The sequence below is a fragment of the Ochlerotatus camptorhynchus genome, unplaced genomic scaffold (assembly GCF_037179485.1).
Source record: "Ochlerotatus camptorhynchus isolate MF236.1 unplaced genomic scaffold, CSIRO-AGI_Acam_v1.1 ptg000105l, whole genome shotgun sequence".
Taxonomy (NCBI): domain Eukaryota; kingdom Metazoa; phylum Arthropoda; class Insecta; order Diptera; family Culicidae; genus Ochlerotatus; species Ochlerotatus camptorhynchus.
This window is the reverse complement of record NW_027040595.1, coordinates 684,772-702,992: the sequence shown is the minus strand read 5'-3', so window position 1 is coordinate 702,992 and position 18,221 is coordinate 684,772. Positions and strand designations below refer to the sequence as shown.

The window sequence follows — 18,221 nt, the reverse complement described above, 5'->3', positions numbered from 1 at the left end:
GTACGCGATCGTTTTAAGGCGAAGGAGTGCAGTTTTGCGGCGCCGCGTGAATAAGGTTGAACCACGGAAAAACGCAGGGTGTGTGATTTGATGCACTTTTGAAAGGGCTCGAGGGAATTCGAGGAAATCGTAAATCGGTGTAACACGTGCCTTCGTGCGTTGTTTGATTGATAGTGGAAGATTTAGTGCATTTTAAAGTGAAATCTAGCGAAAAATTGCTTGGTTGTGCTTCACCTGGTTCTAGAGAGAACAGGCAGAATATAAGAAAAAGAAAGTGAGTGCCGCTTATAATTATGACTCGGAAATATTGAACCATTCCAGAGCAGTGCTAGCTTAACGAAAAACCACGCATAGATAACAGTACTTACTCCACAGGCCGTAAAAATCCGTTTTTATTAATCAGTGATGATTTGAAGTTGGAATGATTGGCTGTTTAGCGATGAGAAATGGTCAACGAGCCGTATAAACGAACACCATTTTTACGCGATTTGATTAGTGTTCAAGCTGCTTTAGATAGTTGTTCGCAGCAATGTGTTTACAATGTGGAAAACAATTTGAATGATTAGTATTACAGAGTGGTTGAATTATTAGTGCTACATGCCATATGTGTTTTAAAGATGGACTTTGCAGTTGCTATCGGGTGCTTTGTTCCACCTTTGTTTCAGTGAACGGGATTTTATGAAATGATACGTAGATCTTATAAACAGTAAAACAAAAAAGAAGATCAAAAATGACTAGTATGCCCAAAATTACACTGTTAACTGTCCCAAAATGGGTAGATTGAAATGGATCCATTGTGTCTTCGCTGAATTTATTGATCGACCCAACAAATACAATTTGGCGCACTTCGTTGCAGAACCTGAATTTTGATGGGATAAATAAACACAATGTGATAAGGAAACTGTCACATTTACATTTTCGGATCTATGTGGCAGTGGTTAAAAAAATGCATAACTTTAATTCTAGCGGAGCCGGTGATGTAGTGGTAAGCTTGTTTGTCTCTCACCCCAAAGAGCCTGGGTTCAATCCCAGTCGGCTTCACCGGGATTTTCTGAGGCATAAAATCTTTGATCACGTCTTCCTTCTGAAGGGAAGTAAAGCCTTTGGTCCCCGGCCCATGATTTGAAGGGTCGATATGTAGGGTCCAGGTGTGAAAGCTACCTCCTTGGCGTCGGTAGCATTGGTTGTCAGTACGGAAAACAAGATCAACGGAAAAAAAAATCTGAAATACATATAACAATGTTTTGGTACCCTGTTAGTTTTTAACAAATAACAGTGTATTGATAAGGCAAATATCAACACATTGTTATTTATTGGAAAATTTCAATTAAACTCTGTTCGATAAAAAAAAAACTGTTTTCAGGTTCCGTTGTCGCATCACGAACTATTTTACATCGTAATGATATTTAAATTACTTAGATTTTCCTGAAACTTTAGCACTGAATTTGCTATTGAATCCCAGCTTAGTTGGCCAATTTTGATAGTAAATCATGTTTTCGGTCGCGAGAAAATTGATAAACTTGTTTTTTTTTTGCAAAAAATATCTAGAAATAGGTACTTCTGATCTAGATCCAAATAATTTCTATCATTTATTATATACACATGAAATCTTTTCGAAAGAAAGTCTGCTGAATTATCTCATAGACAAAAACCATTATGGAAGGTTAATTTAGGTTACGGTATAATGTTCGTCGTTGCATTCGTTTTCAATTTACAATAAGAAAGCAAAAACAAAAATACTGTAGACATTATTTTATCTGTAGTAATTCTGACAATGTTTATGATTAGTAACAATCAATTTGCTGGAACTGCCCCCGGTCCAGTTACATCAATCTTAAAATTATCTTCAAATACAATTGTTGGCTAGTTTTATTTTTCCGTGTAAACACACTTAGAAATAACTACACTCAAAAAATAAATCACATAACCAGTGGAAAATATCCATGTGAATTTCATCTAACTTTCATGTGATCCCATAATTGGAAATTACACCACTAAATCACATTAACGTTATGTGTCCAGTGAAATCTATATGATTATTCACATAGAAATTCTGATGTTATGTGCCATTCAGATAAAAATCATTGTTTTTGTTTTTGGAAAAATATTATGTGCTTTGCTAATAGAAACTAAGTGAATACTTTTTTCAGTGTACTTTCGCACGTGACGTAATGCACCTTTGTTGTTAATCATGTAACGTAATCACGTATTTCAAGTAAAAATTGTGTGTTCCAAAATTGAAACCTACATAACTCGAAGAAAAGTGCGTTTGATTGAATTGATTTTCTCGTTTCTTTCAACTAATTCTTATGTCATAAGGGCCGCTTGCAAGTTTCGGTCTTAGGGCACCAAAATTTACATGACTGCTTCGTAGTGTGGAACAAGAAAGCTTTGAAATCTTGAAATAATTATAAATCATTATGTCTAAAACTGGATAATAAAGTTAAAATTTAAATGCTTTCACGTATATTGTCAGATTATACTGGTTCAGCGTGAGTACTTCATCGTGTTACTGACGAAGTTCAATGAATGCATTTGTTTCATTAGTCGTCGATACCAGTATCAACCAGCAATTTTCTACATTTCGTTCGACTAGTAGAAATAACGTAAGATTCTTGTACAGATGTTTATAAAAAAAAATCATCAGAATTTGTAATGTTTCACCGCATGAACGTCGTAGTTCCACTAATGTGATAGTCAAAAGTTTTGAGGTAGGATTCCGTCTTTCGGCAACATATTGGGGCAGCTTTGCCAACCTTCCAGACTTATCAGGAATCTTCCAGATTTGTATGGACCATCCAGACATACAAAGAATCTCTTATACCAGACTTTACATGATTTGTATGGATTTTTCCAGAATTCATAGTTTGCCTTGTTACATAATAAAGTATCATTTACTTTGCCGGTGTAGCTAAACATGAATCATAAGTTATCATTTTTATTTGCATCACTTATTTTATTGTTAAACAGGCTATGACAATGTTTTTACAATTGAAAACATTTGTTTCGAGAATAAGTTTTCTTTATCCTTTAACTAATTTGTTTTATCATTGATGTGATCAACGAAAAGTTTATTTTATTTTCCTAAAAAAACTACGTAACTTCTTATCAAAGGGTACGATAAGGACGGCTTCATTACCGATGATCTTCAAAACTAGTTTAAGATAATTGTAATGATATTACATACACTGAATTCTGTTGTTATGAGATTTTTTTTCGAATTTGCCAGAATGTAGGATGGGCAACCCTCTGCCAAGAAGGAGACTGCTGAAGCCACAACCATTGGTGGTGTCAGCACTGTAGCCTACAGTTTTTATGCTATGTTTATATGTGCATTGACGATAAGTATGCGATAAAAAAGCTTGTATGAACAATCATTAATGAATCTTGAATTTTTTATGAATTACTTGCCTAATTAATAAATATGTATAATAAATAAGTAATTCCTACAAACACGCGCTTGCTGAACATTTATCACAACTATTTTGCTGCTCAACAAATAAACATCAATCTGGACGGAGCATAATTTCTCAATGTTTGAATCAGCTGTCTTAGATTGGCAGATAATCGAGCCAAAGAACCAATAACTTCGGCTTCAAGCAAAATGTGCGTGGTAGACGTTTCTGCCACCCGAGTGAGGATGGGTACAGCATTTTGAATACTTTCATATTTATTTTTTGATTTTTTGAAACCAGTTGCATTGCTTTTGGTTGCAATTTGAGATAACACGATCAAAAATCTTTTGCTTATAATTCTTAATGAGTATGATTGACCAGCCGTGGATGCAACTCCGTTATTGTCAGATCAGCTGTAATTACACAGAGATCCAATAGACGTTGCTTAGGACTAAAAATCATCCTCAATGTGTAAATACTGATGATCTAAATTTAGGCCATACCAGCACCGGCCACGTCCAAATGCTCTTCAAGAAAGAAATGGGTAAGAATATGTTGACGTAATACTCGCTTTAAGGATAGCCGAGAACACCTCTGCACTTCCACGAGAATCCACTGGGATGCTGGATAAAAGGGTTGGGATTGCAGCAGGATTCGTATTGGTAAACGATATGCATGATGTTTCCGTTAAACTTGTTTTTACTAGTTTTGGAGCCCGGTAGTGACCTCACCGACGACGCCAGCATCTTCTGGCGAGAAGGATTTGATATAGATTTCCGATAAAAACGTATTTTCCTAAAATTAAAATATTACTTCTCTTACGTACCGAACAGAATTTCGTTACGCTTTACATCATATGAAAGAAAGTCGATTCAAAGTATAACTCTATAATGTGAAGGAGCTAGGCATTGAACCCATGATATTCAGCTCATGATTTAAAATCGGTCGCCACAAGGCCACCGAGCTCCTTATTTCACAAAACCATTACAACCAAGTTCCTGTTTAATGTTACTACGATAACAACTACTCTTGAGCAGGCTTGCTTCCACTCACTTGCTATAAAAAAACATATTTTCAGAATTTTGATATCATTAGATGCTATACTGATATTTTGTACATGTTAGATACAAAAAGAGGTTGAAAGGCAAGTGTTTGACACATAAATCCTGTCAAATTTGCTTGCATATAGTCACAATCAGCGATTTTACGACTCGTGAGCGCACACTCTGAGTGAGCACTCACGAATCATAAAATAGCTGATTGTGACACTCTGAAAGTGAAATTGACTAGTTTTATGCGTCAAACACTTACCTTTCAATCTCTTCTTGTATCTAACAAGTTCAAATTTTCATTATAACATCTAATGATTTCAATTTTTGGAAATTCTTTTTTTATAGCAAGTGAGTGGAGCAGGGTTGCTTGCTCTTGAGCAGGGTTACTTCCACTCACGTTGGAGGCGAACCAGCCTAAGGCTGAAAGCCTCCTTAATAAAGCTAAATAATAATAATCCACTCACTTGCTATAAAAAAATGTTTTTCGGAATTATGCAATCATTAGATGTTATAATGATATGTTGTACATGTAAGTTACAAGAAGAGGTCATGCAATATATGTTTGACACATAAAATCTGTGAATATTGCTTTCAGTGCGTCACAATCAGCGATTTTACGACTCGTGAGCGCCCACTTTGAGTGAACGCTCACGAATCATAAGATCGCAGATTGTGACGCTCTGAAAGCGAAATTGACAGGTTTTATAAATCAAACACATACTTTACACCCTCTTCTTGTTACTTACATGTACATCATATCATTATAACATCTAATGATTGCATAATTCCGAAAAATGTTTTATTATAGCAAGTGAGTGCAAGCAACCCTGCTCTTGAGAAGGATTAATTATAGATTTCCGATCAACACATCTTTCCTAAAACTCAAATATTATATCATTTACATAAGTACTCGTTCCTCATACCGAATTTCAATACGCTTTATCTCATTTTAAGAATAAAGCCGAAAAAAGAAAACTCTATAATGTAAAGGAGCTTTAAATTGAACCTACAATTTTCTGCTCAATACGCAACATAGGTCGCCACTAGTCCACCGAGCTCATTATATCACAAACAATTACGATCAAGTTCACGTTGAACTTGCTGTAACTGACGACTGACGACCTCACAAATGACGACAAAAATTGCCCTTGAGAAGGATTTGATATGGGTTTCCGATAAACACGTCTTAAACAGACGATCTTCTATTCAGTAAGCCAAAGTGGTATCCATCAAGATTAGATTTAATCAAGATAATTTTTTTTTAGACGTTATTTGGTAAAGATTGAATTAAATTCAAACAAATAACTGGAAAGGATCTCATCGCTCATCCAAGTTTACTGCTTCAAAAAATATATACATTAGACTGGCCCATAAAAATAAAAGTTTTAATTTTCCACGGGCCAACCCCTAGTTTTGTGTTTTGTGGTGAGAAAAACACTCTCCGAAAAATTCAGCTCATTCGGATGTAACACGAGCTGGCGCTTTTAGTTTAAATTTTGTATGGAGAATTCTGATAAAAACATGAAACAATGACACTCCTACACTCTATCGATCATAAAAAAATTTCTTATAATCGATTTGATTCAGATTTTCAAAACTTATAGTTCAATCAATGAGTAACAACTTTGCTGAAGATTGCATCATGAATCCAGTTAATTTTATTGAGATAGTCGCTTTTGAATGTAGGGGAAATGGCTCTAATGTTGGCCTATGGATCTAAGATTGGGCCCATCGCTAAAAATCTGCTATTTTTCAATTTTATCTAGCTGAACGCGTCATTGGGACGGTACTATTGGATATTTTTGGTCGCAATTGAAAATTTAGTCGATTTCCGAATTTATGGGGCATTTAAGCCGACAATTTTAAATCTAAAGCGCCAGCTCGTGTTACTAATGAGCTGAAATTTTCAGAGAGTGATTTTCTCACCTAATGGCACAAATCTGTAAGTTGGCCCTTTGAAAAAAGTATAACAACTTTCCCCCATATAAATGTGGACCAGTCAAAACACTTTAACGTGTCGTTATTTCTATATATAAAAAAATATTTAACTAAGATTTCGATTTAGGCCTTCATTAAGGAGATAAACGCGATTGAAGATTTCGAACCCCTGAGGACCCTTCAAATCATGATTTAGACATTAATTAAAGAGATAATCGCGTTTATTTTTTTCAAACCCCAATCACCCCTTGAATCGCGATTTAAGCCTTAATTAAAGAGATAAACGCGATTAAAGATATAAAACCCCCATAACCCCTCAAATCGCGATCTAGGCTTCAATTAAAGGGTGTCCACGATGAAATTGCCACACACAAAATTGATTCGCAAAATTCGAGTTTTCATCCGATTGCCATCAAATTTTCAGGGATTGAGATATAACTATTAAACTTCATTTTACCATTTTACTCGTATTTTATTTACAGTCCATACGCAAATGCCCGCACCTTGGCCTTAACCCCGGCCATAAGATTCAGCACAACCTGTGAATCAACCGTTTTTTGCATGTAAACCCATACTTTCTTCAGTTCCTCGACTGTCTTCACTACCTTAGGTCGTTTAAGAAGGTGCTGCTTCATAATCGCCCAGTACTTCTCGATGGGGCGGAGCTCCGGAGTGTTGGGAGGGTTGAACATTTTCGGCACGAAATTGACCTTATTGTCCGCATACCACTTCAGCACGTCCTTGGAGTAGTGGCATGAGGCCAAATCCGGCCAGAAGATTGTTGGGACGTTGTGGGCCTTCAGGAGAGGAAGCAGCCGCTTCTGGAGGCACTCTTTTATGTACACCTGTCCGTTCATCGTGTCCTGGGTCACGAAAGGTGCACTCCGCTTCCCGCACGTGCAGATGGCTTGCCAAACCAGGAATTTCTTCGCAAATTTGGACATCTTCTGAGTGCGGACATGCTCCGGAACGCTGAACTTATCCTTGGCCGTGAAAAACAGGTTGCCGGGGATCTGTTTGAAGTCGGCCTTCACATATGTTTCGTCGTCCATGATGCAGCATTCAACTTTCGTCAGCATGTTGAGGTACAACTTCCTGGCACGGGTTTTGGCGGACTTGTTCTGCTTCTCGTCGCGATTAGGGGCCTTTTGTACCTTGAACGTTCGAAGCCCAGCCTTAGTTTTGGCCTTCTGGACAAAACTTCGGCTTAGGTGCAGCTTCTTAGCCACATCCCTAACGGAGGCGTTCGGATTTCGGTTGAAGGCCCCAACTACGCGGTTGTGATTTTTGGTGTTGTACGGAATACTTTTTCCTTCACTTCTGGGCTTCCGATCGGTGGTCAACCGTTTCTCGAACCGCTTAATCACTCGCGACACTGTGGAATTCGCGTTTCCCAACGTTTTAGCGATGGAACGATGCGAGAGATCCTTGTTCTCGTGATGAATGCGCAAGATTTTATCACGCACAAGCTGTTCTTTCGACTCCATTTCCGCGAGTTTTGATCACAGGACTTTAAAACTTGCAGGATGTAAATAATGCACTATGAACTAAATCCACCCAAATTTTCATTAAATTCTGCCCAACGGTTAAAAAGTTAGAGCAATTTCATAGTGTGGCAATTTCATCGTGGACACACTTTAAGGTGATAAACGCGATTGAACTTTTGTTTTTGGAAAACACAGCTCGAACGAAAACGAGAATATGGGTGTATAATATAGTTTAAATCTAAAATTTTTCCATAATTGAGGGCTGCAAATAAATTTTAATCTATAAACTCAAACTGAACGAAGGCTGAAATGAAGTGAATGTAAAGATGTTCCATCATCGGAGGGCTGAAAAAATAAATCAATAAATTCAGCCTGAACGAAGGCTAAAAAAAGATGTCTCATCATCGAGAAGCTGGAAATAAGCTTAAATTAGTTTTTCAGAATTGGTTGGAAATGCTATCTAACAAGACGCTTCAGTGTGATAATTCATTAGCTAGAAAATTGTCTGAAGAGGGTAGGTAGATAGTTCCGTTGGAGTACGGCAGTATGAAAATTTAATAGAAGTTGGAAATGAGCGAAGGGCCATTAATGCGACAGTACTATTCAAACGCACACTTATTTACCTAACTCGTACAATGTACGAGGAGATTTAAAATTTGAAGAAATACTTCAGCGTGACATGCAATACATTAGGTTTAGGAAAAACTTGACAAAAGGGGCGTCAATTTTCCCTAAATTTAACGTAACGTACTTAATGCTTGCTCCTTTTCAAAATTTAAATTAGCGAAAAAAGAATTGCAAACGAAATGTTGATGAAAATAGATTTGAACCCTATTAGACCGGAACAAATATCATGCTTGTCACCCCGCCACCCTTCAAAAGTTTGGAATATCACAAAGAAGGAAATTAAAAAAAAAACTTTCAGTGTAGGGGAAATGACTCTAATGTTGCACACTTAGATTATTTTACAGGAGTCAGTATTTTTTTACTGGGTTTTTGAATTGCTGAAAAAGTCGGTAAAAATTCAAATGACCGTTATCCGTAAGGAATCAAAGAAATCTACATTTTATTTTCTATAATTAAATGCAGTTAACAGAACTAAGCATGTACTAGTTTAGAATAAATTTTATAATTTTTATATTTTACACAGAACTTTTACCGAACAGTTCCGCAATTCAAAAACCCAGTAAAACCTTACTGACTGGATTAGTGTGTGGCCTATGGATCTAAGATTGGGCCCATCGCTAAAAATCTGCTATTTATCAATTTTACCTAGATGAACGCGTCATTGGGACGGTATCAATGGAAATTTTTGGTCGCTATTGGAAAATTTAGTCGATTGCTGAATTTATGTATGGGCCCAAATTCCCCTATATGTATTTCGAATTTTTTGCGCTCCCTCGCTCGTTCTTTCATAGGCTCTTTTCATGCACCATCAATGTAGAGTGCGCTAGCCGATTTTGACATGCAATGTCATCCAGTCTATTTGTTTACATCATAATGACGATTTTCAAAACTCAAAATAATGGACATTTTATTGCACAACTTACAAATTTCCATCGGGAATGGTCTTATTTTTCGATTATCTACAGATCTGAACCCTTAAAAAATCCGGAGGATCATAACCGCTGGGACAATTTTATAAATCTTCATTTTTCTCATCACAAACATATGGAAGCACCAACCGGATCACTGCAAACTCGATATAGAAAACAAAATATTCCACGTGGATGATGATTTCAAGCACCTGCGCTGGATAAATTAATCAGGAAAGGTGAAAATATTTTCCTCTTCCTATGCTCCACGGTGAAAATTTCCACCCTCATCACTCTTTTGAGGTTTCCCCTATTCACCGCCAGAGGCTGACACAATCGCTTAGTTTCTATTGGATTCGCCTATTGCCATAATTTAAACAATGGGTTTGCTCAAAGAGACTGAATTGGGTAAAGAGGTGACATCTTATCCATTTGACAGGTCTTCTGCTGGATTGGAATAACTTTTCCTATTGGCAAATCAAAGTTGGCACTCGTGGAGGATAGAAGAACTATGAGAGTGATGATGGTTTCAAAATTTTACACGGTGAGGTATACGAGTGCAATCTTAAAAAGCTTTTATTTTGTAAATGGAACATTTTATTTAAATCTGGTTGATGCTATGTTAGTAGAAAACTTAAGGACTACTCAATAGACAAATAATACAGAAAAATTAATTTCTTTTCAGATTTTTAGGTGTACACATAGATTTGAGCTTTTCTACCACTGTAGCAGCAACCAGATTTAAATAAAATGTTCCATTTGCAAAATAAAAGCATTTTAAGATTGCATTCGTATACTTCCCCGTGGAAAATTTTGAAACCATCATCACTGTTATAGTTCTTCTATTCTCCACGAGTGCCAACTTTGATTTGCCAATTACTTAGACAGATAATCAATTGTTCCAATTTTGACAAGTCGTCTCTTTATAAATTCAGCTGTCATTCGTTTTTGCACGTTTTCCTTCCAACGCTCCGCTCAACGATTCTCGTACAGAACACTCATTCAGCTGTACAAAGTGTCAAAAGATTTCATGGCGGTGTGAGCTCGTGCTTTAACTCTTGCATCTCGTGTCGAAGTGTAGATTCAATAGTGATTAATTGTTGTTACGTTGTTTGTAACCAAGTCTGGTAAAACAATATTCGCGTTCGGAAAGCGACGTATGACAATATCACGGAACATCACGGACTCCTGGAGCTATTCCGATTTGATCTCGTCTAGAAAACGGATCAGATGATTAAAAGAACAGAATCTTTCCTTTTTTTTTCGAGTATTGCTAATTCAAAGCTATTATTACAGCCGGATATATTTGTGTTTTAGTAAACAAACTTTTTCAAGTGAAATTTCATTTTTTAGCTGAATCAAGAAAACTATCCTATTGAGATTTTTTCTGACTGTATTTTTAGATTCAGCGCACGATTTTACATAAAAATCCTAGGTTAAACATTGAAGTTCATTTTTTTACTTTTATTTGTAAACCCGAGTGTTACACATAATAAAGTCAACAATTGTGACCCCTGTTATGTATTAGCGTAAAAAATCGCTGCTTTAAAGAAGTATAAGGCTAAAGCAAAGGCTCAAACGTAATGTAATATATGATTTCGATGTAGGGTAGAGCGCTACTTCGTCGTTATCGTCTATTTCCGTTCTATCGAGCAGAAAACATCAGTATAATCAATGGTTTCACCATGCACAAATCATTAATGCGTTTGAACCGATGCGTTAGTTCACAAGCTAAAACACAAAGCCTATTAGAGCGTATTGTTTATTTATTTATTTATAATAATTTTTACACTCATTGTTCTCCAAACAAAAGAAGTGTTCCTAGCAAACTCGCTTTGTCTACCTTCATCCGTAGGACGAAGAAAATCCAATGGCGTTTCAATGCGTTTGGACGGAATTGAAGCTCGTAGGACGAATTTGGAATCAAGAAACAGTGTGGCTCTTTAACAAATTCAACGGTACTTGTCGAAAGGGGAAAACATTTAGAAGCCATCTTTGATAGAAATATTTAATTTATTTTTAAAACCCGTTCAAGAAAGACAGGTAAAGCGCGGGTTGTGCTTAGTAGGACGGAAATTTGATCAAAAATCCTAATGTAAAACCAAATTTAGAATGTTTTTTTTTTTTTTTTTTTTTTTCATTCCCCCCCCCCTCTGAACTGGTGTGAGCATCAAGTGACAAAAGAAAAGCGTGATTTGTTCGGGCCTTATTGGCAAATTTATTGATTTATTTTGTAAATCAGTGTAGATTCACAAAAATGAGGATTTATAAATGGATTTAGTTAAGTAAAATTAAATGTATGTAAGGTTAAAAGCAGGATAGAAAAATCTTAATATAAAAATATTTGCGTCAAGTCTGTTTATTTCATTCGAGTGAGAATTCAAAAAAAAATGATAACAAACCTTGAAAGGCCCGCAAAAAAAATATACCAGTTAGGCTGGTAAAGACGACTCTGCTCATGATGTAAAAATCAATTCAATGTGTGTTTTGTACCTAAAAAAATGCTAATTTTCATTGATACATTGATTATTGATATTCCAGTTAATTGTGTTGAATAGGAATCGTGGATTGAGATTGACACCGAATTGTACTTTGTGTTTGTCTTCAAATCTAGTTTCACGTTAAAAGGCTTAACGAGTTAGCAATAAAATCTCACGACACATATTTTGATCAGACGTATTTCGCACTAAACTACGTCGCATCATACTGCATACGTTAAAATTAAATGCATTTACCTTTTAACAGTACCTAGCCATAGACCTCAGATCACTTTACATTCATAAATATTTAACGTTGCTCATAAAACATTCAGCACCTTCACCGCTGCCATCGACAGACGCTTTCTGCAATTCTAATGGAATCCTTGCACAACTTCTATCTTTCTCTTTGCAGCCCGGTCCCATACCTGGTATGCGCCCGCCTATGGGAGCTGGATCGCATCAGTCTACAAAATCCGCCAACTCAATGGGTTTCATAATGCCACTCTATACCATCGGTATTGTTTCATTCTTCATCTACACAATACTGAAAGTAAGCACTCTGCCGGGGCCTGGTTTTTGGCACATAGTCGATATCATGCAATATGCAATAGACTCTCTAGCTAGGCACGGAATTGATTTATATGTTCTTTTACTCCCACTTTTCCCCATTCCACGTGAAAATAGCTCATATTCAAGAAAACGCCAGTCACGCCTTACCCAGAGATAAAACCAGACACGACCTTTAGGAATGAGGTCTTCACCACACCAGACCCGTATATCAAGCGACCCGACATTGGAACCACTAAACTAGGTATGTACTCCCTTTTCCTCACCGATCATAATTCACTCACGCAGGCCAAAATGCACCGGATCTATATTAACAGCAATCATCGATGTAAGATGCATTCAGCTAACACAACCATACGCTCACATGACTCTTTCATTCGATTTTAACTTCTCAATGAAACACATTCTATTGCGCCGCGTAATCAATAACCTGATACATTTTCCTCTATTACACACATGCATCATGTAGCCTGGAAAGATCACAGCGCAAGTAAGATGAATCATGCATTCGATCTCAGTTTTGTTTTCATTTGAATATTCAAAGGGAAGAAAAAGAAGAACAAAAAAAAACGAAGACAAATAAAAACATTTCAAGAATAATACGCATTTGCGACCAACTACCCCCACGCGCTCATCGAACTCTCGCGTAACCACTCCTTTTATCCACCGACATAGTCGATAGATAGTACAATCCAAATCGTACACTGCTTAGTGGGGACCGTCTCTCGTACAAAAGCAAGCTCAACGAGGCATGAAATGTTTTTATTCATCATTACTTATGGCATTTTATTTTTAGACGACGGAAACTTTGAACGTTTTGCTTTAGTTCCGAAAAAATATCTAGAAATGTCCTTTCGAAAAGTTGTGAACACAGAATCGTTTAGATGAAGGAGATGTGATGTAAAAGTAAAATTTGAGCTACGTATGATTTTACCTTTCCCCGGAACTAACGAACGATTAACGAGTAAGCGAGTAGTTTCAGTTTGCTAATTCCTTAGTTTTGTTCTGTTTGTGTAGTAGACCCCTTTCCGCACCCTTCACTTAAGTAGTTAAAACCAGCCAAAGTCTAATCGAATGCAAGTTCGTTTGTATGTAAGTTTGATTCTTTCCCCATTAAAAAAAACAATCATCGTGCTAGAATCTAGGGCAGGTGAACCAGTTATGGCATCAGGGGTGTATTTGGAGTAGTGCCATAATAATAAAAGCATATTAGCGAGTATAGATTAGTGGCATAAATGGCGCACTAGCCATAACTGGTACACTAGCCCTATTTAATAACGTAAGTATCATGACCATACACCTGGATTGAACTAGATATCTGCTCAACTGTCAATGGTGGAAAATCAGTCCAACGAATGCTATAAAAATTGGTTATTGTAGATGTAGTCGATACAGCGCAATTTTTTTTTTTCGGCCGTGGATGTAATCTGGTATTTTCTAATTGTCTTTGGATGGTTTCAATTTTTTGGTTTTCTCCGTTATTACACCAAAAGTACCCATTCGAACGCTTGAAGAACCTATAAGTTATGTTGTATTCTGACCGTCATTTAGAAAGAAAAAACTTGTTATTCTTCAACCAAAATTAAACAACTTCTCTATAAACATATGCATGTTGGTCGTGAGAATTCCAAGAAACAGTGAATATGTGTACGATATCATGTTTTGACGTTTTCCTCTGTGATATATTTGAAAGTTGATATGATAGCGATGTGATAATGATTCAAATCGATGTGCTTTCGTCCATAAATGAAAAAAAAAAATGGATAGAAGTTGTTTATGCTATACAACGGTTACAATTAGGTACAATTTGAAAGCGACGGAGAAATGTCTGAAAAATAAATTAACACTGGATCAACTCTTTCAACAAAAAAGCTTGTCCTGTTAGGGTTACATGTATTCATGTTTATTCTTCAAAATTAGAAGATACAGTCATCGTTTGATAGTTGGGACTAGGTAGGTCACTAGATATTTTCCAAGTGTGACGATTTACATATTCTCGACAATCTAAACAGCGCACCGTTTGAGCTCTTTTAAAACGCTTCTACACTGCCGGTAATCGCAAGTCAGTCCCATCTGCACTTTTATCAAAATGTTAGAAATGTTAGACAACACATCACATCATGAGATAAGTCTCAAGACAGATTTTGTCCACTTCCCCTAGGGTAGCTGGAACATGTCCGGATGTGGCCAATATAGTTCTTACGATACTCAGTTTGACCGCCAATGGATATGGCTTTGAATTCTCATGTGATTTGATGTATCGCTTGAAGGATTTTGATTTAAATAGGATCTATCACTTCCCCGGAGATACCTGGAACATGTCCGGGTGTGGTCTACATGGTGCTGGTTACTCATCATGACTCTTATTGATCTTATTTTTGAATTCTCATGTGAGTTGATTTATCGCATGACCATCGCCAAACCCACGTTTATGAAAACCTCTAGCCTGATGAAGACCCATACTCACCGGAATATGTTCCGGCCATTGCTCTGAAACCAGCGGAACAAATCCAGAAGCATTCAATAGCGTTCTATGGAACCATGGTATCTTTCTACTGTTCAATACTGTGCTAAACTAATGGAGCATCGTCATGGAATTGTGACTGACTAGCGGTTATTTTTCTCATTGACGTTAAGTGTAATCGCAAGTCAGTCCCACTCAGATTTTGGGTTAACATAGATGCATTCTATCAAATTGTACGTTTATTTTCAAATTTATGCCCCCAAAATAAGTGTCAAATTAGAAAACTTGTAAAATCTTTGAACGCCGTTTTCTCATTTCCAGTTTTTTATAGATGGGACTGACTTGCGATTATGGGCAGTACAGTGCTACAAACTTCTGTGTGTGACTTTTGTCGGCAACCTATTTTTATTTGGCAGTCTTTCCATCTATACATGTTAGACAGCTGTCATTGGCAAATAGAAATCATTAGCATTTTGTAGTGCGTACACACTTAAGATTTTTTGCCGAGATGGGTACCACCGAGCAGCTCGGCATTTTATTTTGCTGGATCTCAGTGAAAAACTTGCCAAGATTCATCAAAATTTATGGTTGTTAGTTGAGATTTCGGCAAAATTCCCATTTGTTAGCTAAATTTCGTTTTTCACTGAGATCCAGGTAAGTCAGTCGTACAAATCTAATCAGATTGAAGATTAAAGGCTACAAACATGCAGCGAAGTTTTTTGCAGAGAAAACCCAGTGAGATAGCCTTACAATTTTGCTTACCGAAAACAGTCACTAACTGCCGAAGCCGCCATTTACCGTAGGTATTAACAATCAAATGTAGTTAAAGCACTAAAGTTGTTTGTATTACTTCTGCGTGAAGTTTACGATTTACGTAGTTGAAGATGCTAATTTTCAAATAACAGACTAAAGTGGAAATTTTTTATACAATATATGAGGAGATAAAAGTACAGAATTGATAGTTCCGTTAGAGTACGGCAGTGTGATAATTGTATGTAGAGAGTAGAAAGCGAGCAAGGACAACTTTGAGGAAGGTACAAATCAGGTTGATCATCTCTCTTTACCAAACTCCCCCGTTGGAGAGGGATGGTGAGGGGTATTCCCCCCGCCACCAATGTCAAAAAGAGATGATCACCGACTTGCTCATGTACTGACGATGTGTTTTTGAAACCCTACCCGTGTCTCCTCGAGATCGTCAAGTCGACGATGACAGGAGCACATACCGTGGTAGAGGTAACAATAGCTGCAATTCCCAAACCTACGACTGGATGCCTCCCTTCAGATAACAACTTGAGTGTGGTACAATTGATTGAACTGTTTCAAACACATCGTCGGTACATGAGCAAGTTGAAGAGAGATGATCAAACCGATTTGTACCTTCCTCAAAGTTGTCCTTGCTCGCTTTCTACTCTCTATATACAATTTTCACACTGCCGTACTCTAACGGAACTATCAATTCTATACTTTCAACTCCTCATCTATCTTATAAAAAATACCGCTTTAGTCTGTTATTTTAAAATTAGCATCTTCCACTATGTAAATCAAATGTAGTCATACTAGCCCGTGGCTAATAATCTACTAAATAAAGTAAAAAAAGCAATGAAAGGTCTAGGCTAGTTCTGACGGATAATGATATTTAGTTTCGACGTCTGCCAATAAGTAAAATCCCAACTAAAAGTAGCCCAATAAAACCCCCAATGATCGAACGGGTAGATGTATTAGTAAAACTGGAAATTTTAACAAAATATTCGACTTCCCATAATTAGTTAGTTAGTTTTCTTTATTAAGGTGACTTTCAGTCTAACGCTGGTTCGTCTCCGGCCACTTCCCATAATTTCCAATAGGGGAACGGAGAGAGCCATATTTAGGATTCTTGTGTTGTAGGTCTAAGACAATCAGAAAATACCATATTTATACCACAGCCGAGGATCTGTTGACTTTTTATTGTACAGTGTTATGTAAAGTATATTTCAGATGGAATCAATTTATTTTTTATAGAAAGCGATCTAATACTGGTGTTTCATTATGAGCAGTGAGTTCTACTATATTGATAAATTACTTCAATAGTATTTTAAGAAATGAGCCACATTTTTGTATAAGGGTCTATCGAATAATTGAAATAGTTATTTATTTATCAGGAAACTTACCGCTTCGAAAAAAAAACGTTTTGATTTTTATACAAATATTGGAACAAGATATCAAAAATCTAAAGAATCTGTTTTTTTGCTAAGGTTCTTAAAAAAAATTACCAGTATAACATGTGTTTCTACCTCGTCATGGCAAAAAGTATGATTTAAAATACTGCAAAAGCCGATTTCAGTTTTGCTTATCCAAATTTTTTTTTCATGATGCGATATAAATAATGTTTTGATGTGTTAATTTTTTCAAGAACCTAAGGAAAAAGCTGGTTTGTTTGGATTTTCAATACCTTTTTCCAGAATTTTTCCGAAAATCCAAACGTGCTTGAACTTTCCATTGCATTCTATTGGAATGATAACCTCAACTCGGATTCGCCTAGATGGGCATATAGCTCTGTATATTCATTACACGAAATCTGTATATCAAGAGCCACATGTGAAAAGGACATACAGGTTGGTTGGTTAGTTGTCTTTATTAAGGAGATTTTCAGTCAGACGCTGGTTCATCTCCTACAAGCATTTTGTAAACAAACCTTTGTAGGACTTTTTCTCGCCAACATAGGGTCGTCCACGCAAACCAACAACATCATCGGGGAGGGGAAAGTTTCCCCCTACTCGGTGATAGTGATGGTTTGCGTTGGTGTCATATGGATGGTGAGAAAAGAGCATACAAAGGTTTGTTTGCTTGTATGCCCTTTTCACATGTTGTTCTCGATATGAAAACTGAATTACAGAAGTTGCAATGAACGGAGCTTCGTTTGAATGTAAGAGAATGAAGAATGATTAATTTGGAGATATGTACTGTTTGGTGTTTGATTTGGAAGTAAACTGTGTATTAGGGTGGTTCAAAACATCGATTTTACTTTACCAAGTTCGATTGTTTTAAGATCAAGTCCTGACCATTATTCTAAAATTTGAGCTCATTTGGTTGCACTGGCCCTTTGGAATTTATATGGGATTTACAAAGGGAAAAAATATGTTTTGTTCACCACATCCTAGCGTCTCATCAAATTGATTTTCGAATAGATTTGCTACATGTATTATTAGATTTTTTTTTTCAACTACAACTTTGCTGCAGTCCACTTTTTGATTGAATGCCTAGAAAATTAGTTATTGACTGAGTTCAAAGCCGATAACTTTCTTACATGATTAATCGACATGCTTT

At 36.6% G+C, this 18,221-nt stretch overlaps 1 protein-coding gene across 17 annotated transcripts in view; it reads left to right on the top strand.

Annotated features, from left to right (window-relative positions):
- Positions 1-18,221, top strand: part of LOC135699279 (uncharacterized) — a 95,711-nt gene that overhangs the window by 53,607 nt on the left and 23,883 nt on the right. For 15 of the 17 annotated variants that reach the window (XM_065219489.1, XM_065219485.1, XM_065219482.1 and 12 more), the window contains 2 exons: positions 12,300-12,437; positions 12,572-12,698. In XM_065219489.1, coding sequence (XP_065075561.1) covers positions 12,300-12,437; positions 12,572-12,698 — 265 coding nt within the window. Of the gene's footprint in view, positions 1-90; positions 275-12,299; positions 12,438-12,571; positions 12,699-13,301; positions 13,419-18,221 lie in introns of those variants that run through there. The other 2 variants (XM_065219493.1, XM_065219496.1) reach the window with 2 other exon arrangements.